Source organism: Trachurus trachurus (genome assembly GCF_905171665.1).
Source record: "Trachurus trachurus genome assembly, chromosome: 23".
Classification (NCBI taxonomy): Eukaryota; Metazoa; Chordata; class Actinopteri; order Carangiformes; family Carangidae; genus Trachurus; species Trachurus trachurus.
This window is the reverse complement of record NC_139912.1, coordinates 7680596-7697028: the sequence shown is the minus strand read 5'-3', so window position 1 is coordinate 7697028 and position 16433 is coordinate 7680596. Positions and strand designations below refer to the sequence as shown.

At 43.2% G+C, this 16433-nt stretch overlaps 1 protein-coding gene across 1 annotated transcript in view; it reads left to right on the top strand.

Moving 5' to 3' along the window:
• The first annotated feature begins 1594 nt into the window (after positions 1 to 1594).
• The window catches only part of sema3c (sema domain, immunoglobulin domain (Ig), short basic domain, secreted, (semaphorin) 3C), a 43218-nt gene continuing 28379 nt past the window's right edge, over positions 1595 to 16433 (top strand). The window contains exons 1-2 of the mRNA XM_083999989.1: positions 1595 to 1803; positions 5829 to 6002. Of these exons, the coding sequence (XP_083856115.1) occupies positions 5867 to 6002 (136 nt within the window). The 5' untranslated portion in view covers positions 1595 to 1803; positions 5829 to 5866. The remainder of the gene's footprint in view (positions 1804 to 5828; positions 6003 to 16433) is intronic.

Here is a 16433-nt window from a genome sequence, read left to right as displayed (position 1 = left end):
GTGCCCACTGAAAGCAATTGTTTCTCAGAAGGAACGAACATGATATCAGGTTCTTCGGTCAGGTTTGCAAGGAGAGCAGCTTCTCTCACCAAAGCCACAGCTACATCTCTTTGTGGTTGACCAAATCGGATGAAGAATGTCCTGAGTGTTATTACTTTTCTTTACCATCATCCATCCTGATGATGAAATTCATCATTGTGGTGCCAAGACCACTCAGAGAGGAAATCTGACAGTCCTGAATGATGAGGGCCGTTTGCAGAGGAATGCATGCAATGTAAAAGGATAGAGGAACAATGCTCTAAGGATGGCAGTGTTGGTCTGTCGGCCCGTCCAACACAATGATACAGGCTGAAATATCTCAACAGCTTTAGGATTGGATTGTACAGACATTTGTTACATTCATTGTACCCAGAGGATGAACCCCACTCACCTTTTTAAAAATACAGTATGAGGTTAGCATGTCTCAAATGTCTCAATAACATTTGGATGGATTGTCGCAATATTTTGTACAGACATTCATACCCATTTAGGATGAACTGTTAACTGAACTGAAAATGTTAGAGACTTAAGTTTTGTAGTTATTTAGTCGTGGACAAGTTGTGACCTGCACATTCACCACGCTATAAGATAATAACAGAACCTTACAAGACAGAGTTGTTTTAGAGGCAAATGCAGAGACTGCTTGCCGAAACACTGCCCCCAACGGGAATACGCATCAACAGTTTTGCATGAATTTACCTTGAAAACAACTCTGTCTCGTAACGTTCCGTTATTATCTCATAGCGTGGTGAATGTGCAGGTCACAACTTGTTGGATGGAGTTGTTGGATTGTGTATTTGATGAGTTTGATGAGGGAAACCAAGAAATCCCATTAGCCTCCGTAGCGTAGCTCTGAGCAGCTCGCGGCTCAAATAGCTTGCATCGACAATTCAAGGTAAAGAACCTACTGCTATGACTGTAGGGATTATGGCAATGGGTCAATTTGCCAAAATGTTGAACTATCCCTTTAACAGCTCACCACCAAACTTAGTTTTTCATATGCAGTAGACATATGAGCATTTAGCGTAGCATTAAGCTTAGCTTGCTCCAACCATGCTGTTATACGGCAACTAGCATTAGTCTTATTTTTACCGCTTTCCAGCTTTAGACTCAACATGTGATGCTTTAATTACATTAATGCAGCGCCGCTACAGCTAATACAATTACTCACAAGCTAATTCATTGGACTTAATTAGCAGATGAAAGGAGGAAAACAAATGGAAAATATTCGGATTTTATTCACATTATGCATAGAAAGCCATCTATTTTTCCGATCACCCTCTGCTCCCTGAATGTGTTTGACCTTTTCAGGCTTCACCCTCTCTCCCTCTCTCCCTCTCTCCCTGTCTCTCTCTCCCTGTGAGGTACGAGTCCTCCACCTCTCCCGCTTTGAGCCGTACATGTTAAAGTGATCTGTTTGCTGTCTAGTTAACAGAGGGAGGGAGGGAGGACGATCGTGTAAGGGAGGGGTGGAGGAGAAGGGAGACTTGAGTGGAGAGTGTGTAATAGGACACCAGCCCTCTCTGTCTTTTAGCTCTCCTCCCTCTCTCCTCTCCTCTCTCCCTCCCTCCCTCTCTCTCTCTCAGTCAAGCCTTCTCTCTGAGCACTTAGATGGAATAGCTGCGTTTTTTCCTCTTTGGTGTCACTGGAGGAGACTGGAAACAAGGTGTTGGGATTTTTTTTCTCCAGGAGGGAATAAAGAAGACCCAGGTCTGGTTTGGTATACCGGCTTCTCCAAGTGGGACCAGCACTGACGCAAGAGAGGTAAGTCCTGGACCAGGAGCTGATCTGAGTCTATGAGAAGCAGCTAGGGTTTACCTGCTGTGCTGTGCCGGACTGAACTGAGGCAGGATGCAGAGAGGAGGTGGTGGGCTCTGGGACTAACAGGTGCAGAGTCCCACCACTGAGAATTGGCGAGAATAGATGAAGTAAACTGTTCACTTTCTGCTCCCTAGAAATCTTGTGAAATATTACATGAAACTCCTGCGTCCTGCTTTATCTGCCCCGTGTGCTTTGTGCGTAGTTTCTATTTAAATACACTGAATCTGAGTCATGATTTTGTTTCTGCTGAAGCAGATAAAAACTTTAACATCTGTTGTTTTTTCATGGCTTTTGTTCTTGTTAACATTTTTACGTAACTTCTTTTGCTTTAAGCTTGAACCAACCTTTGGCTCTTACTACAGTATAAAACTGCACTTACTTAATAGTGTTAAGAGGATTTGTCCAGCATCACAGGGTTTGAATGGTGCAATCACAAGATTCGCATGATGTTTAATGGCTCTGTCTAAAGTTACTTGAAATACACACTTACTTAGGCATGTGTGTGTGTGTATGAGTGTGTGTGTGTGTAAAGGAACGTGTGGCTGTAACGGAGCCACTGACAACTGAATGACAGGGTGTGGTGTGAACACACACACCGTCCTGTTAGAGCCGGGAGCACAGAACAAGTTGTTTACCGTTTCGGTTTTAATTCTCCTCCTTCTCCAGTCGAGTGAAGGATTAGACCCAGATACTAAATAATTCAATCAATCATAAGTAAATACAAAATTTAAAGACTTTCTCTCTCAATTTCCTGCAGCATGAATGATTGTTTTCATGTGTTTAAAGCATTAACAGGAGCCAAACAATCACAGAAAATGAGAGAGAAAAATGAGGATTTGCTTGAGTTTTCTTTTCTTCTTTTGTCAATATTAGTTTTTAAGCAGGAAAAAGTGAGATGGAAAATTCATTAGGCTGTCAGCCAAGGAATTCGACAATAAACACAATTATCATTACACCCCACTGGAAATATAACTCTCCACTCGCTCGGGCTGACCTCCTTTTGTGGAGAGGCATTTAATTGCTGTCGCAGAGATTCCTGGCAGACTCAGGGCTGGAATTTCTGGACTTTTGAAAAGCTTGACAAAATTAATTGGAATATTTATTATTATTTTGTTCGTGGCTACAAACTGGAAAGCACCTTCTTTTTAATGGGGAGACCGATTAATCCAGACAAAACAGTGTGGTGGTGCCCCATGAGAGAGAGAGAAAGGGAGAAGGAGGGAGTGGTGGTGGTGAGCACAAGCACATTCGTATCTTCAGTGCGGTGATGATCAAACAAATGGAGGTGGAAGTGTGTGAACCTGATCTGATGGGATGTCAGAAGGTGCTCAGAAGGTGACCAACTCCCCCCCCCCCCCCCCCCCCCCACCCTGTCGATGAGTTGAGCAGCTGTGAGAGCAACGTGTCCATGCCAGAGAGCCTCTCCCTGGGAGATCACTCTGAGCACGCAGGGAGGGGACGTTCAACAGTTTAAAAGGGTTGAGTCACTTAAATAATTGAAATAGTTGAATTATTTTATCACACATGGTGGTGTCTCAGCCCCGATGCTGGACAGGAATATCAATATCTTCTTAATCTCATTAAAATCCCCTCTATCTGCTGCTCATGACAGCTAAATTGGAGGAGGATTGTGGTTTAAAGCCAAATGTGATGGTCGATCAATTTCCCTAAAGCTCCACTGTCTTACTTGTTGCCTTTAGAATAAAAAACGCACTGGAACTGAAGAGCATGGAACTAATTTTAATTTTTTTTCTGCTCTCGTTATTGTTGATCGTCCACAGACCTCAGTGTTTTGTACTGGAACCAATTTACCAAAGAAAATATGGACTTGAGGCTTGAGTTTGACTTTACAGCTGTGAGAGTTGACTTAGTAAAACAAAGAAGTCAAGAGACAGTAAAAAAATAAAAATAAAATGACAATAAAGCAACAGGGGGAAGTCTTGCACGGCCCTTGAAGAGGTCAAGAGTTGACCTTCAGGACAGGGCTAACGCCTGCAGACACCCAAGATGAAGGAAGTTCTGGGGGGGCGGATGTGTGTGTGGATGATGCAGCGGGACGAGGGCTGCAGCGATCGTCTGTTCGAACCCCCATGCTGTTTTATGTCTCCTGAGCGTAGCCACAGATCCCTCCATATGTTCTCCTCCTACACCTGAACCAGAAGGGTTTCACCTCCGCTGTATAGGTCCGTCCTCCTTCTCTCCAACCACATCTCAACCTATTTGTACACTACACCCCAAACTGAAATTTTCATAGCAATCACGCAGCTTTCTTATCTGTGGGCCATCAATTTTTCATCGCACATCTATAAGCCATGAGAGCGGGGGATCCATCCTCTTGTAAGAGCAGTGGTTTTTCTTTTTGCATGTAAAGGGGGTCAGTTTTTATATATAATACAGCTAGTGCAAGTGATTTTTGTACTACTCAGGTAAGAGTAACAGTCGGTTTTGGTGGTTAAAACAGCCAAGTCTCTCTCCAGCAGTGGAGTTTTGCATTGCAGGAGTTCCCACTGGCAGTACCGTACCTGCCTCTATCAATAATTGAGCTTCTCTTGTCCTGTTACGGAAAAAGGAACAAGAGGAGGCAAGAGGGGAGCGTTTCTCCGGCAGCTCTTTTGTGCAGATTTAACTCATCCATATTTAAGAGGAGTACATCTGCAAAGATATAGCAAGTGATGGGATTTAACTGACATGTTGTGCTCTCATCTGTATCTTCATTCAGGGCAATTTGGGCTACGCTTTACTTTATAACTCGGTGTCTCTCAACCTGTCAGACTGATGATTTAACTGCAAAGATCAATCAAGTGTGACTCTGTTTCATCAAGTTAAGTTACTATGACTATTGCAATGTGTTTCATCCCGAGGCTGTCAAAGTTAATGCAGTAATAAGATTGATGCAAAATCTTTGTATCGTTTTTTTATTTTTTTGATGTGCAGACTGTGATACTGGTCTGTCTTTTCCGACTCATAGTTTGAATCAGTTGTTAACAGCTCCCACTCAGATGGTGCCTCAATCGATGATAAAAAAAAAGAAAAGAAATGAAACGCTTGAAAAATATCTCTTTACTGAAGATTTTGAACAAATAAAAACTTTGCAATAAATTTGCCATATATCATGATTAACTATGGACACTCGATTAATCACATTTAAAAATTTTCATTTAGTGACAGACCTACAGTAGTTTATACCACTTGTACCATCCAAACCTCTGGAGGTGATGTACTTTTTAGCATCTTTAAGCTATTTGTTTTGACTTTATAACCATTGTCACCATCAGTAGATCATTTTCATTTGTCAATTTCTTCAGTTTTGCAGGTATAAAAACCAACTTCATTCCCATTTGCCCCAGCTGCACTTTCAGTTCAGCCAACTCCTCCTCCAGTTTAACATTTAGCTCGGATAAACTCATACCTTCCCAGCACCAAACGGTAAACAGGCAAAGCTGGCATGCAGCCAGTGAACACAGTGGAGCGTGTAGCTGCTAAAGACTCACATATTTCCTCCAGAAGATGATGGGGAGTAAATGAGAGTTAATCGAAAGGGAGTATTTGTCTTGTATTCACCAGGCGTCAAGAACCATGACTCCAAATGAATGCTAATGTTGCTCTGTATCTGTCAAATATATAAATAAGTAACTGTTAAGTTGTGTCAGCTTTTATAAGGTGGTGATAAGTCATTGGCAGTGTGTTTACTGCCGGTTCCTCTGCCAAAGAGTCAATAAATATTGCTATAAATGGTTATGAAAAGACATTTCATTATGTAGAGGGGCCATGTCATCCAGCCAAAAACTGCTACAGCCAAATTTTGCCCAATTTTTAAGCCAGGCTGTTTTGGAAGTATGGTTTCTTTCAATAAGCCTCTTTGTATTTCACATTAGCCTTAATGGCAGTTTGTTGGCTTTTGAGTTTTACCAATAGAAAAAGGGAAAAAATTAGGGTTTCTCTCACTCACTGATCTTTCTCTCCTACAGACAGTGGTGACTGGTCGTAGTTCCTGAGCGGTGCAGTCATGGGCAGGCCGGAGGGGTTGGCCAGGCCACCTCTGGTGTCAGCTGTGACACTCTTCCTCCTGGCTCTCTGCGTCTTCTCCACCGAGGCCTCCAACCTCATACAGCCGCTGCCAAGAGTCTTCCTCTCCTTCGAAGGTAAGAAGAAATAACAAACACGCTCCCCCTGAAGTGAATGTAAACCATCGACTTGGCCTCCCTCCACATTGTTGTGTTTCACTGCAGATGTAACGATGTTGCTCTGATGCCATGTGTTTAGCGCACTAATGCTAAACAAATGGTTGATAATCAAGGTTACCCGGGGGCTACATCATTATGGAGATGTATACGGCTTACCTCGACTTTACTATGTAATTATGCTGTTTTTTTTGGGGGGGGGGTGTGATTAGTCTTTGACAGTTTGATACCTCAGGACTTTAAGCTCTGTTCTTGGACCATCCTTGCCCGTCCATTGTCCTGCTGTGTGTGTGTGCAAAAAGTCAAAGCTCTGCAGGAGGTGGCACTGCTTGTCGGTACTACCCTGAATCTGTTCCTAGTTAAACTTTAATCACACAACTCTCTTGTGTAGACCTGTGGGTATTGTTGCTGCCTCTGGTTTTGATTCTCTTGTTTTATTTAATTACTTTGACATAGATTATTTTATGAATTTTTGATGTTCCCCTGAAACGTGTGTATTTTAAGGAGGGAGAGCGGGTTGAACATTTGCGTGTGTGTGTGTGTGGCACAAGTATTACTCATATTATGGGGACCTAAATAACAGAGCCGCAATACGAGGACATATTTTTCTTATGGGGACAAAAAGCAAGTTCCTCCTAAATAAGTAAATTTAAAGTTGAAGACCAGTTTTACAGTTTGGTTTAGGTTAAAGTTTGGGTTAGGAAAGAAGAAGTCATGGTTGAGAGTGTGTGTAATGTGGATGAGCTGTCCGATCACTCACGCTACCCTGTGCAGTAACCTTTCTGCAGTGGCTGGATGGTGTGCAAGGGCTGACGGAGACGTTTGATCACCTTTCACTACCTCTCACTGTGGATTAGGCAGCTCCAGAGCAGCTGAGGCTGTCCGTCAGAGGTTTCATTCAGACACTTAGAAAAGTCTTACAGTATGGCTGAAGCAGCTGCACTTTGTTTTATTTTTTTTCTCTTTTATTCTCAGGCTGTGAGAACAGTAAATTTACTTGTGCCACGTATGGTCTCATTCTTTCCTTCTTAGCTTCAATGTCATTTGTCTTCTTTCATTCTTCCTCCTTCTTTGATTATTGTTTCATTTCCAAATATCTTCACCAGCCTCCGGCCGTGGGCCAGTCTGTTTATGCTCTGCTCACTGTGTGAGTTGTTAAATTTGACAGCTCAAGGGAAAAAAATGGCCAAAACTTTACGACTGGACACAAGGAAAAACCCAACACCATCACTATCTTTGGTTTTGACCGCTCCAGTCACATTATTCACTCGCGTCTCTCTCCTCAGTGTTTCCAAATAGCCATCTTAAAAGGTCAAAGGTGGCTGTGCTGAAAATGAGCCAATCCCCTATAATCCTGGAACGCTCCATTCCCTTTCTGAGTGTGGATTAGATTTGATTTGTGTTACTTTCTGTAAGCGTGTACGGCCTCAGGGAGGACCATAAAAGGAGAGTTTGAATGCAAGCCACTAATTCTTTAATAGACTCTGGCCTTTACTCCTAATGAGTGTTTATCTGTATGATGAAGTAAAATGTGCCTGCTCTACAGTGCTGTAATTACCTTACGTGGTATTTAAGTGCATTTATGAGAAAAACATGATGGGTTTAGAAGTAGAAGGATGTTTACTCGAAGCTAAAGAGCCGACTTCAGGTGTGAATTTACATTCCAGCTATGATTTAGCAGTGGATCTTAAAACACCGGGGAGGTTTGAGTAGATGCAACTTTTATTTTTTTGAGTTGGAAATCATTTTTCAACCGAGGAGGATGAGGATCATAACTCCCCCCCCCCTTGGCTGCAGGAGAGAGTTCGGCATGGGTAAGCACCAGATGTAGGGAGACTCTTAGGGCCTAAGGCGGAGGCTCGTTTCTCCTATAAACACTGTTGTTCACCGGGGGAAGAATTCAGGGAGTTTGGGCTGCATCCAAAGCAGCCAGAAAGACGAATGAAGAGTCATAGAAGAAAGCTGGAAGAGTGGCGTCCCAGTGGGGAGGAAAGCGCAGGTGTTTTGGCACCTGCTGGGTGGCCAAAAGGTTAGTCCTTGAGTCTGGATTCCTCTGTTTCCAGATGTGAAAACCTGTTAATTACCACGAGCTGGAACTAACTTATCCAAGAAAATAAACTTGCGAGCGAGACTGTTGTGTTACACATAGATTGGGACGATTCAATATCCTCCACCTTTTCCTCCTTGTGTCACAGCTGAAATCCAATCTGGGGGTAAGGCAGGTTCATGGGACTCCCGGCGTAGCCCCCTGTCCCACGGAGAAGTTGCTGTCTCTGACATTCCTCTCTCGTTTGCTCTGCTTACTCTCGTGTACTCGGGGGCGAACGCAGCCAGGCCACAATTAAAACCGCATAATAAACACTGAAAAATGCAACTAACCCAAATAATAAACTCTCCAGCAGTGCCTTTCTCTTCCGTGCCTCGGATAATAAACACAGGGCCCCGTCTTCACAGCAAAAGTATTTAGGGATACCCAGTGTGATAAAAGATAATGATTCCTCTACATTTATTTTGGCTAGATTCATGGCATGTTTGATGTATTTGCTGCTAAGAACGAGGCTGAAATGTAAAGAGCGTAGAGATTTTAAATGCAATTGTGAAGACAAATGTTTAATTTTTCAGAAATGCACTGTCAGATCAATTTCAAAGGTTTTCTTCTCAGAATTTCTGTATAGTTTAGTTTATTGACCACACAGCTGTGGAAAATGTCTTGAAAGTCTAGAGACTGATGTAGTTGGTATAAAAGATGTGGTTTCATCGTAATTCAATTAAAAGTCAGAAAATTTCATTACAATGAAATCACAGCCCCTCCAAGGCTTGTTTTCAAAATTTAGAAGCACTTTAACCTTTGGCTGCAACTTGACATTTTAGATAATAAATCAAGTTTGAATTAATACTAAGAGTCGGTTTGAGTGCAGGTAACAAAACTCACCGTTGTATGAGTGTCTCATTCAGATGTGCCTCACTTAAGTGACGATCTAACATTATCCAGAAGTGTAAAGTATATTTTTTACTTTACCTAATATGTCAAATGCACAATTCATCCACACATTACTTAATGATTTAGTTTTGTGGTTGCTAGTTTCACAGTTTACGAGCTTCCATGTAGCTGGCATGTTAGCAAAGAGTGCAACAATAGCCAGAGCACATGCAATCACTTCAGCCCTTTGTTTGTTTCTTTTCAACATTTGGACATAAAAGTTTGATTAAAAGTGACTGAACAAGTCCAAATGCATCATTACTATCCCTTCACATCGAGGTATTGGCAAGACCTTTGGCCAAGGTCTTGTGGAGCTGCCTCGTATATTATTAACATTTTAAATCTTTCACTTCTGTTGTTAAATTAAAAACCTGTTTTGTATGAAAATAGAGAGTTTTGGAAAATGAATGAGCTGGTTCTGAGAGACTGATTTGGATCTGCAGCTTAGAAGCATCAATTAAATAGCACTAATAATGAGTTAAGGCTGTGTGTGATGCATTGAGATGACAGACAGGATTAACATAGCGCAGCTGATCATTTTAGACATTGTCAAACAGCTTCCAGATTTTTCAATACTTGTAAACGTGCTCAGACAGCATACTGCATTAACAGAGACAGCCTGAGTAGCTGTTGAGTTAACACTACCGCACCACCTCCTGTGCACACAGTAGCAACCACGCTGCTTTTGTGTGCTGTAAACCGTGTTTTTTCAGAAGATGCAAAGCATATTGAATTAGCTGCACATCGGTTCTGCTACTGTATCTGAGGTTTGGCCCCACTGTTGCCAAAATGCCATTCCCACGATGGTGGGATCAGTGATTCGGCCTCATTTATCCCTCCAGTTAGCAGTTGGGGCAGTGGCTTGTGTTCATGATCAGGATCATTTAACCTCATCAGTGGTCTCACCCTGCACTGGCATACTTCCAGTATCCAATACAGCATTGAGTTGGAAATATATACAGTATGTATGTCAAACCCTGAAAGATGTTTATTTGAAAGTCCTTCACATACTTTCCTGTGGATAATATTGGTTTTTTCATACATGTGTTTGGCTGAGAGACTGAGTGGGACATAGGAGAGATTGATTAAGATGATGTGTGGAGTTTAATGAGCGCTCCCTCACACTGGTACGAGCCACATGGGCTTAGTTGGCAGGAGTTAGGATCAGCTACCAGGCTTCAGAGAGCGGATACACCGAATCCCTCCTCGCTTTTATCATGCCTCATTACTACCTCACTCACCCCCACCATTATTCATATGGGTGCGATACTGTTTATACGCTGTAGGTGGATGTCGGTCTTTTAAGGATGTTTATTCGGCAATGAGTGTGTGTGTATATGTCAGTGAGTCTGAGCAGGAGTGTGTGTGTTTGCTCCTGGTAAGTGCCTCAAGGTGCATTCCTTGAATTGATTGCATTTCAGTTACAAAACTTTCTGCTGAATCATTGCTAAAAACTATGTGCTTTTCCAGCTTTGTGAGCTGCATACAGTTATAAAACGACCTCTATAAGCTGTTTTGCTAAGTAGATACCTCAAACACTTTAATCTCAAGGCAGGCGTGACTAATTTAAGGTTTTGATTAATCTGAAAAACGCACTGCCGAGTTCCCTGAAGAGATCTGCCAAGCTAAGGTAGTCTTAGCCGATATTACATCCACCTCTACTAAGGTAATGTCATTAAATTCAATGAGTGGAAGAAAGAATAAATTGACGCACAAGGTCTTCTTTTCCTTGAGGCTGAACTGCTTTTAATGACTCTCATCACTTCTCTTCTCCTTGAGATGTGTGTTAATGTACGCAGCAATGCAGACAACAGATGTGGATGGGTCGTGGTATGCAGTTGTCTTTTAAGGTCAACACAAGGGCAAAGGGTGAAAGATCAATGTGTCAAGTGGCCAGAAGCAAATGAGGAGGTCTGTGTCTGTGCTTTGAGGTTTAACTCTTGTCTAACTTGAGACGTCTTCCCGCCTCAGTCTCAGATTAGACCTGCGCATTAGCATCTCCACTTGCCGACGGTAAACATAATAAAGCCTGTGAAGTTAAAAAATCAGTGACGCTCTGTGATTATGGGGAATTCTTGGCGAGGCAAAGCATAGGCCTGTCAAAGCTGTCGGCAAAGGCGTGCAGACACGCTACAAATAGATATAGGTTAGCCGTGTGTGCATGCAAGTGTGTCAGTGTGTGTGTTCTTGAGCCTGAATACTGGTGTATACATGGCTGGAAGAGAGGTATTTGTCAGTGTGTGGATGCACTCTCCCCACACTCATGTCCTAAGTTGTCCATCTAATTACCTGAGTTGCAACATGGGCATTTTCTGCAGGAGGGTAAGCAAAAGCGATTGGGCTTCCAGCTTGCACCGCCTTGGGGCTGACAAGAGTGTGAGATGTTTGACAGCTCCTCTGTCAGCCCACCTTTCTCCGTCTGTCTCTGTGTTTAGCCATTCCTGTGTCTGACCTTGCTACCCCTGATGAATGTTTTATTATTCTTCCACAGCAACATGTTGAAAGATAATCAATGGCCATCAATATGGACAAAGAGAGAATCTCTTCAAGGGTAGTCAAGGTCAAATGGAAAATCCTTGAGTCGGAGGTTGGTGTTATCAAAAATCAATAGCTTATTTTTATGAAGCTATTTGTGTGGGTTTGTTTGGACTTGTTCCAAACTGTGCAGCATATCTTGTCATATTAGGATATTGAATTGTGGAAAAATAGAGTCTCAGCTGAGCAGGGCTCAACAATGCGGAGGTAAAACAGGCATTTGTTATCAATAAAACAGACTCATTTTCCATTACTGGAAACATTTCATGACATGAAAGGATTTTCTTCAAGCACTGGGATCAGTAAACAACTTTTTTCCCCGGAGTCTGAAGCCAGCTCCGAAAGTTTCAACAGGTGCATCTCTCATTGTTGCCCTCGCAGTGAATCTTTACCTTCAATCATCGCAGAAGAAACAACCCCACGACCCCAGTGACATCTTGTCACAATATAAATATGCCACAGTTTCAGCCTTGTTAAGCCTTTTTTTCCTCTTTCCTTTGGCCGTCCTCCATGACTAGTAAACACATCAACTCTGAGAAGCCTCTGACCCATATCTCCTGTGAAGCCCCCCCCACTCCCACCCCCGCCCACTCTGAGAGTCGCCACAAGAGCCTCAGTGACAGTAAAATCACAGATTTACTATCTAAGTAGAGCCTCCTGGTGTGAGCAGGTGAGAGGTCGACTTAAAGGCAGCGGGGCTGACGAGTTGGCTCGGTGCGAAAGATCGACTGCCGGTGACATGTGAAGGGGAGGCCAGGTGCTAATTGGGGCATTGGGAACGCAAACTAGCCGGCTGGTGGGGGCGGGCGGGCGGCATGATTGACAGGTTGACATCTCAAGTTTCAGCTCCAGCAGGGAATATTAGACAACACCTTAGCCAGTCAGCCATGCACTGAAACCGGCAGTTGACATTGGTGCTGGATAACATCACTCTGCACAAACACATGCGCATAGCCGAGGGAGCAAATACACTCCAGACACGCATGTCATATTTAGATACGTTGTCTGCTCCTGTAAACCGGCGTGAGAGGAGTCATACATAAGCGCTCCGGCATTCTGTGCCGTCATATGATTCCCATTACTAAAGTCTGGATAAAGATAATTGGCGACAGACAACAATTGAGAAATTAATGAGTCGTGGTTTATATAAAGCCTCCCTTCTCTCCGAGCCAGCCCTGGCATCGGTCCATGACAAGTAGTTGCAGTACAGTAACTTTGCGCATGCTGTTTGCATTTTGAGCGCAGCCCCTCCTGGGAATGTGGAGTATGTTTGTTGGACAGACAATCGGACGACTCTGTCAGCCAGCGTAAGGACATCCTGGGTGGTCTGCTACCCAATGAAACGACACCTTAACTTCCCTAATGCCATATTTTTACGCCACCAGTCATTGCTGTGCACCATTGGGCAGAGACCCCCAGGAGAATGGATGACCGTCCCTTTTCGGTCCAACAGTCATTTTTTATCTGGAGAGGGGCCTGTCAGTTGCCAGGATAAAGTATTTTACTGGCGCAGTATGTATGAGCAGGCCAACGCTGTATTAGGTAAGTGCAGCCATCTAGAACTGAACCAAGAGCTCTAAGCATTGTCCGGACAAAGAGGAATGGTATTTGGCACTGGGTTTGAAGTCAAGCCTTCGCGATGAAACCTACTCCATCTTGTGAGGAGAGATGAATTGCAAGGGGGCGGTATAAGCTCCAGCTTCAATATTTATCAAGACGGGTGATTGGGGTCCTCCCACCAGCTGCCCCTGACAACCGCAGAACAGGTTCTCCTCGAGATGAATAGGAAGCAAGACTCATTAGCATGGAGTTAATTTATTCATGCTGGCCTTTCAGGTAGGAAGCCAGTCGATGAGGGCTGATTTGCATGGGAGACACTAAAGGTTGGTTAGTAATTGGCACTGCCGTCTGACCCTCAAGTGTTAATTAGGTGCTGGAACCGTTTGGCTTGTGTTCAGACAGTGGTGTTACTCAAAAAACCCAACACTCCAGACCCCCAGTCAATTTCGTGAAAGCCGTTCATCCATCCTTCACAAAGGCCAAACTAATGCTCTGACAAAGTAATCCCATATTCTCGCTCCATGCTGATTTTTATCACCTCTTCACGTTTATTGAAAAATCTCTATAGATGAGGATTTTCATGAGCCGACTCCCTCATTTGGCAAACAGTAGGGGGAACTTACAACCTGCAGCTGTGTTTTTCAGTGTTCACCACTTTTTTTTGCCACCACATTCTCCTTCAGACCAAAACCATCATGCAGCATTGTTTCCCTTCATGTTCTGCCACATCTTGCTATCTGTAGATGCCACGGCCGTCAGAGTAATACCAGTTCAGTCAGTTGGCACCGACTCTGAAAACCTCAGATCCAGGCGGTCCAAAACTACAGTCGCTTCTCTCATAAAGATCCTGCATACTTTCCAGCCACTGTGAATCTCTAATTTTTTACAATGCTGCAATGCAACAAACAGCTCCTTGTATGGACATCCAAAACCAGAACCATGGTGGCATTGTTTACGGCTGGAAGAATTGCTGTGAAACTTGGTTATCTGATCATGAAAACAATTTTGGAGGCCAAGTCTGTCAGGAAGTCTGAAAACCTGAGGGAAGCGTCCTTGTGGTTGTTGCCTCTCCTCTACCGCTGCAATCTCCCCTGCGCTTTAATTGCTGCCATACAAACAGGGCCACAATGACAGGTCCCGTCCTGTTAGCTGCATTTCTTTCTATTTCTACTTGGCTTCTCACCACAGTCACACAAGACATGGAGGATGTTCTTTTTTAACTCTGTGGGACTTGGTGGCTTGTTGCCTCACTGGGTTATTACCCCAGCATGCGTGCCTATGAACAATCGATCCCCATCCGGTTTACAGAGTGCTGAATTACCTGCCACAACGATCACAGCTTGTGGTTTCTTCAGTTATCATTTTCCTCAAGGCTTCAAAAACAAAAACAAAAAAAGCAATCTGTTATCTTGAAACCAAGGCTGTGTTTAATTTCTAAACTCCCAAAACGATATTAATCAGATATCCTGACTTTGTGTACAAGTTTTAATGATGAATGTGCATTCATCAGGCCAACAGTTACAGCATCGGACCACCTCTGCAGATAAGATTTAGGGTTGCAGCTGCTGCTTATTTTTATTATTGATTAATCGTTTTATATTGAAGTCCATAAAAGTAGTGGAAAAATAAGAATGCATTTGTTTATGTGCAACCACTAGTTGAATACAAAGCATTCATCTTTAAGCCAACATGACGAATGGAAACGGCCATGTGATATGACTGAAAGCTCCGGAAAGCCACTACTGTGACTTCATGGGGACATTGTTTCTGTCACCAAGTGGTAATTAATTTGCTGGATGTTTAACAAAGACAGGCAGCAAATCATGACATTAAAGAACTCGTAAACAGAGTACAGTATTTTCTTTTTTTACTTGACTTACAGTAAAGGGGCATTTTTTTAATTTTAAAACGGTGCACTGGAGCAAAAGTTGCCCTGTAAAATCTTTAAAAAAAACCTAAGACTTCAAATATTAAATAGAAATGGGTGGCAGGGGTGGGGTCTAACGATATACTCTACTGAGTTGGATGAAGGATCCAGTGTTTTTTGAGTTTATAAAGGTCTAAAAGGGATATTTAGGCCTATGCATCAACCTTTTTGAGGTTTTCCTTCTGTTAAGTCATCTGCCAGAGTCTCCCTTGAAGCAACCAATTATTGAAATGGTTGTAAATTTATTCTATTTGGATCATTAAATCAACTAATCTTTTGAACAAAACTTTGATCTACTTGCTCTTTCCCATTAATTTGCTTTACAGCCCATCTGGCAACATTTGAGGAGAGGTTTTCTGCCAATACGACCCGTCTGCAGCAAAGAAAGCAACCTGCTGTTTAATATTGAATGACTCCTGTCATTTCTTGGCCCAACAAAAGGCTTTTGTGCTGCTTCCGCTTGACCACTTCACACAAATAACCTACATCAAAGAGAAAGACGGAGAGAGAGAAAAGTCTCAGCCCTCCAGTCGCCGTCTTGCCCTTTTGGCCAACCACACTGGCCCATCACATGGATCAGGGTTGATTGTATCACCAATGGTCTGCCATCCAACCAACAGGGCACCATGGGTCAAAGCTCAAAGTCAAAGGCAGGGCACTGGGGACTGCTGTGAGGTCTGCAGGGTGGTGTAAGGCCCACCTGCGCACATACATAATAGAAAACCCACCAACTGTCAGTGCCTCAACCCTTCTTCCACTCTCTCTTTGTGCCTTTCTGCAGTTTCTTTCTGCCTCTCCACCTGCAGTGACGATGGGCAAAACAGATCCTCTGTCCTTACAGGACTGGTTTATTACTCCATTGTCTTCGTTCTACCCATCAGCAGAAACAAAATACATAAATCTCAAACCCACATCCTCAACAAGATGCTCAACAATGCTCGAGTAACGATGTCGGCGCACACTTTTGACACAATGTCGGGAGTGGGGCGATCTCAACAATGAGGAATTCACATAAACTTCTGACTAACGAACCACATGAGGTCCAGAGGGTTTCTTCATCACAGACATGAAAACAAAAAGCAGTTGTGCCTCAGCTTTTGTTTTGTGTTTTTTGTTAACTGTTGTTCGAGTGACATCCAATTTGGAAGATTTACAAGGCTGTGCTGCCAAAAAACTTGACAATATGCCACCGGGGGGATTAATTTGGACTCAACACTGGTAGCGGCCTCACACGACAGAGACCTCATACGAAGGTTATGAGTTGGCGGTGATTCTGTCAAGTTCTGGTCCTGGTGTTTGTATTGAATGACTGAAAAACCTTGACAATTGTTCAGAACAGACCTCACCCCCCCCTTTCTTCCCTCCTTGACAGATCAGGTGCACCATCTGG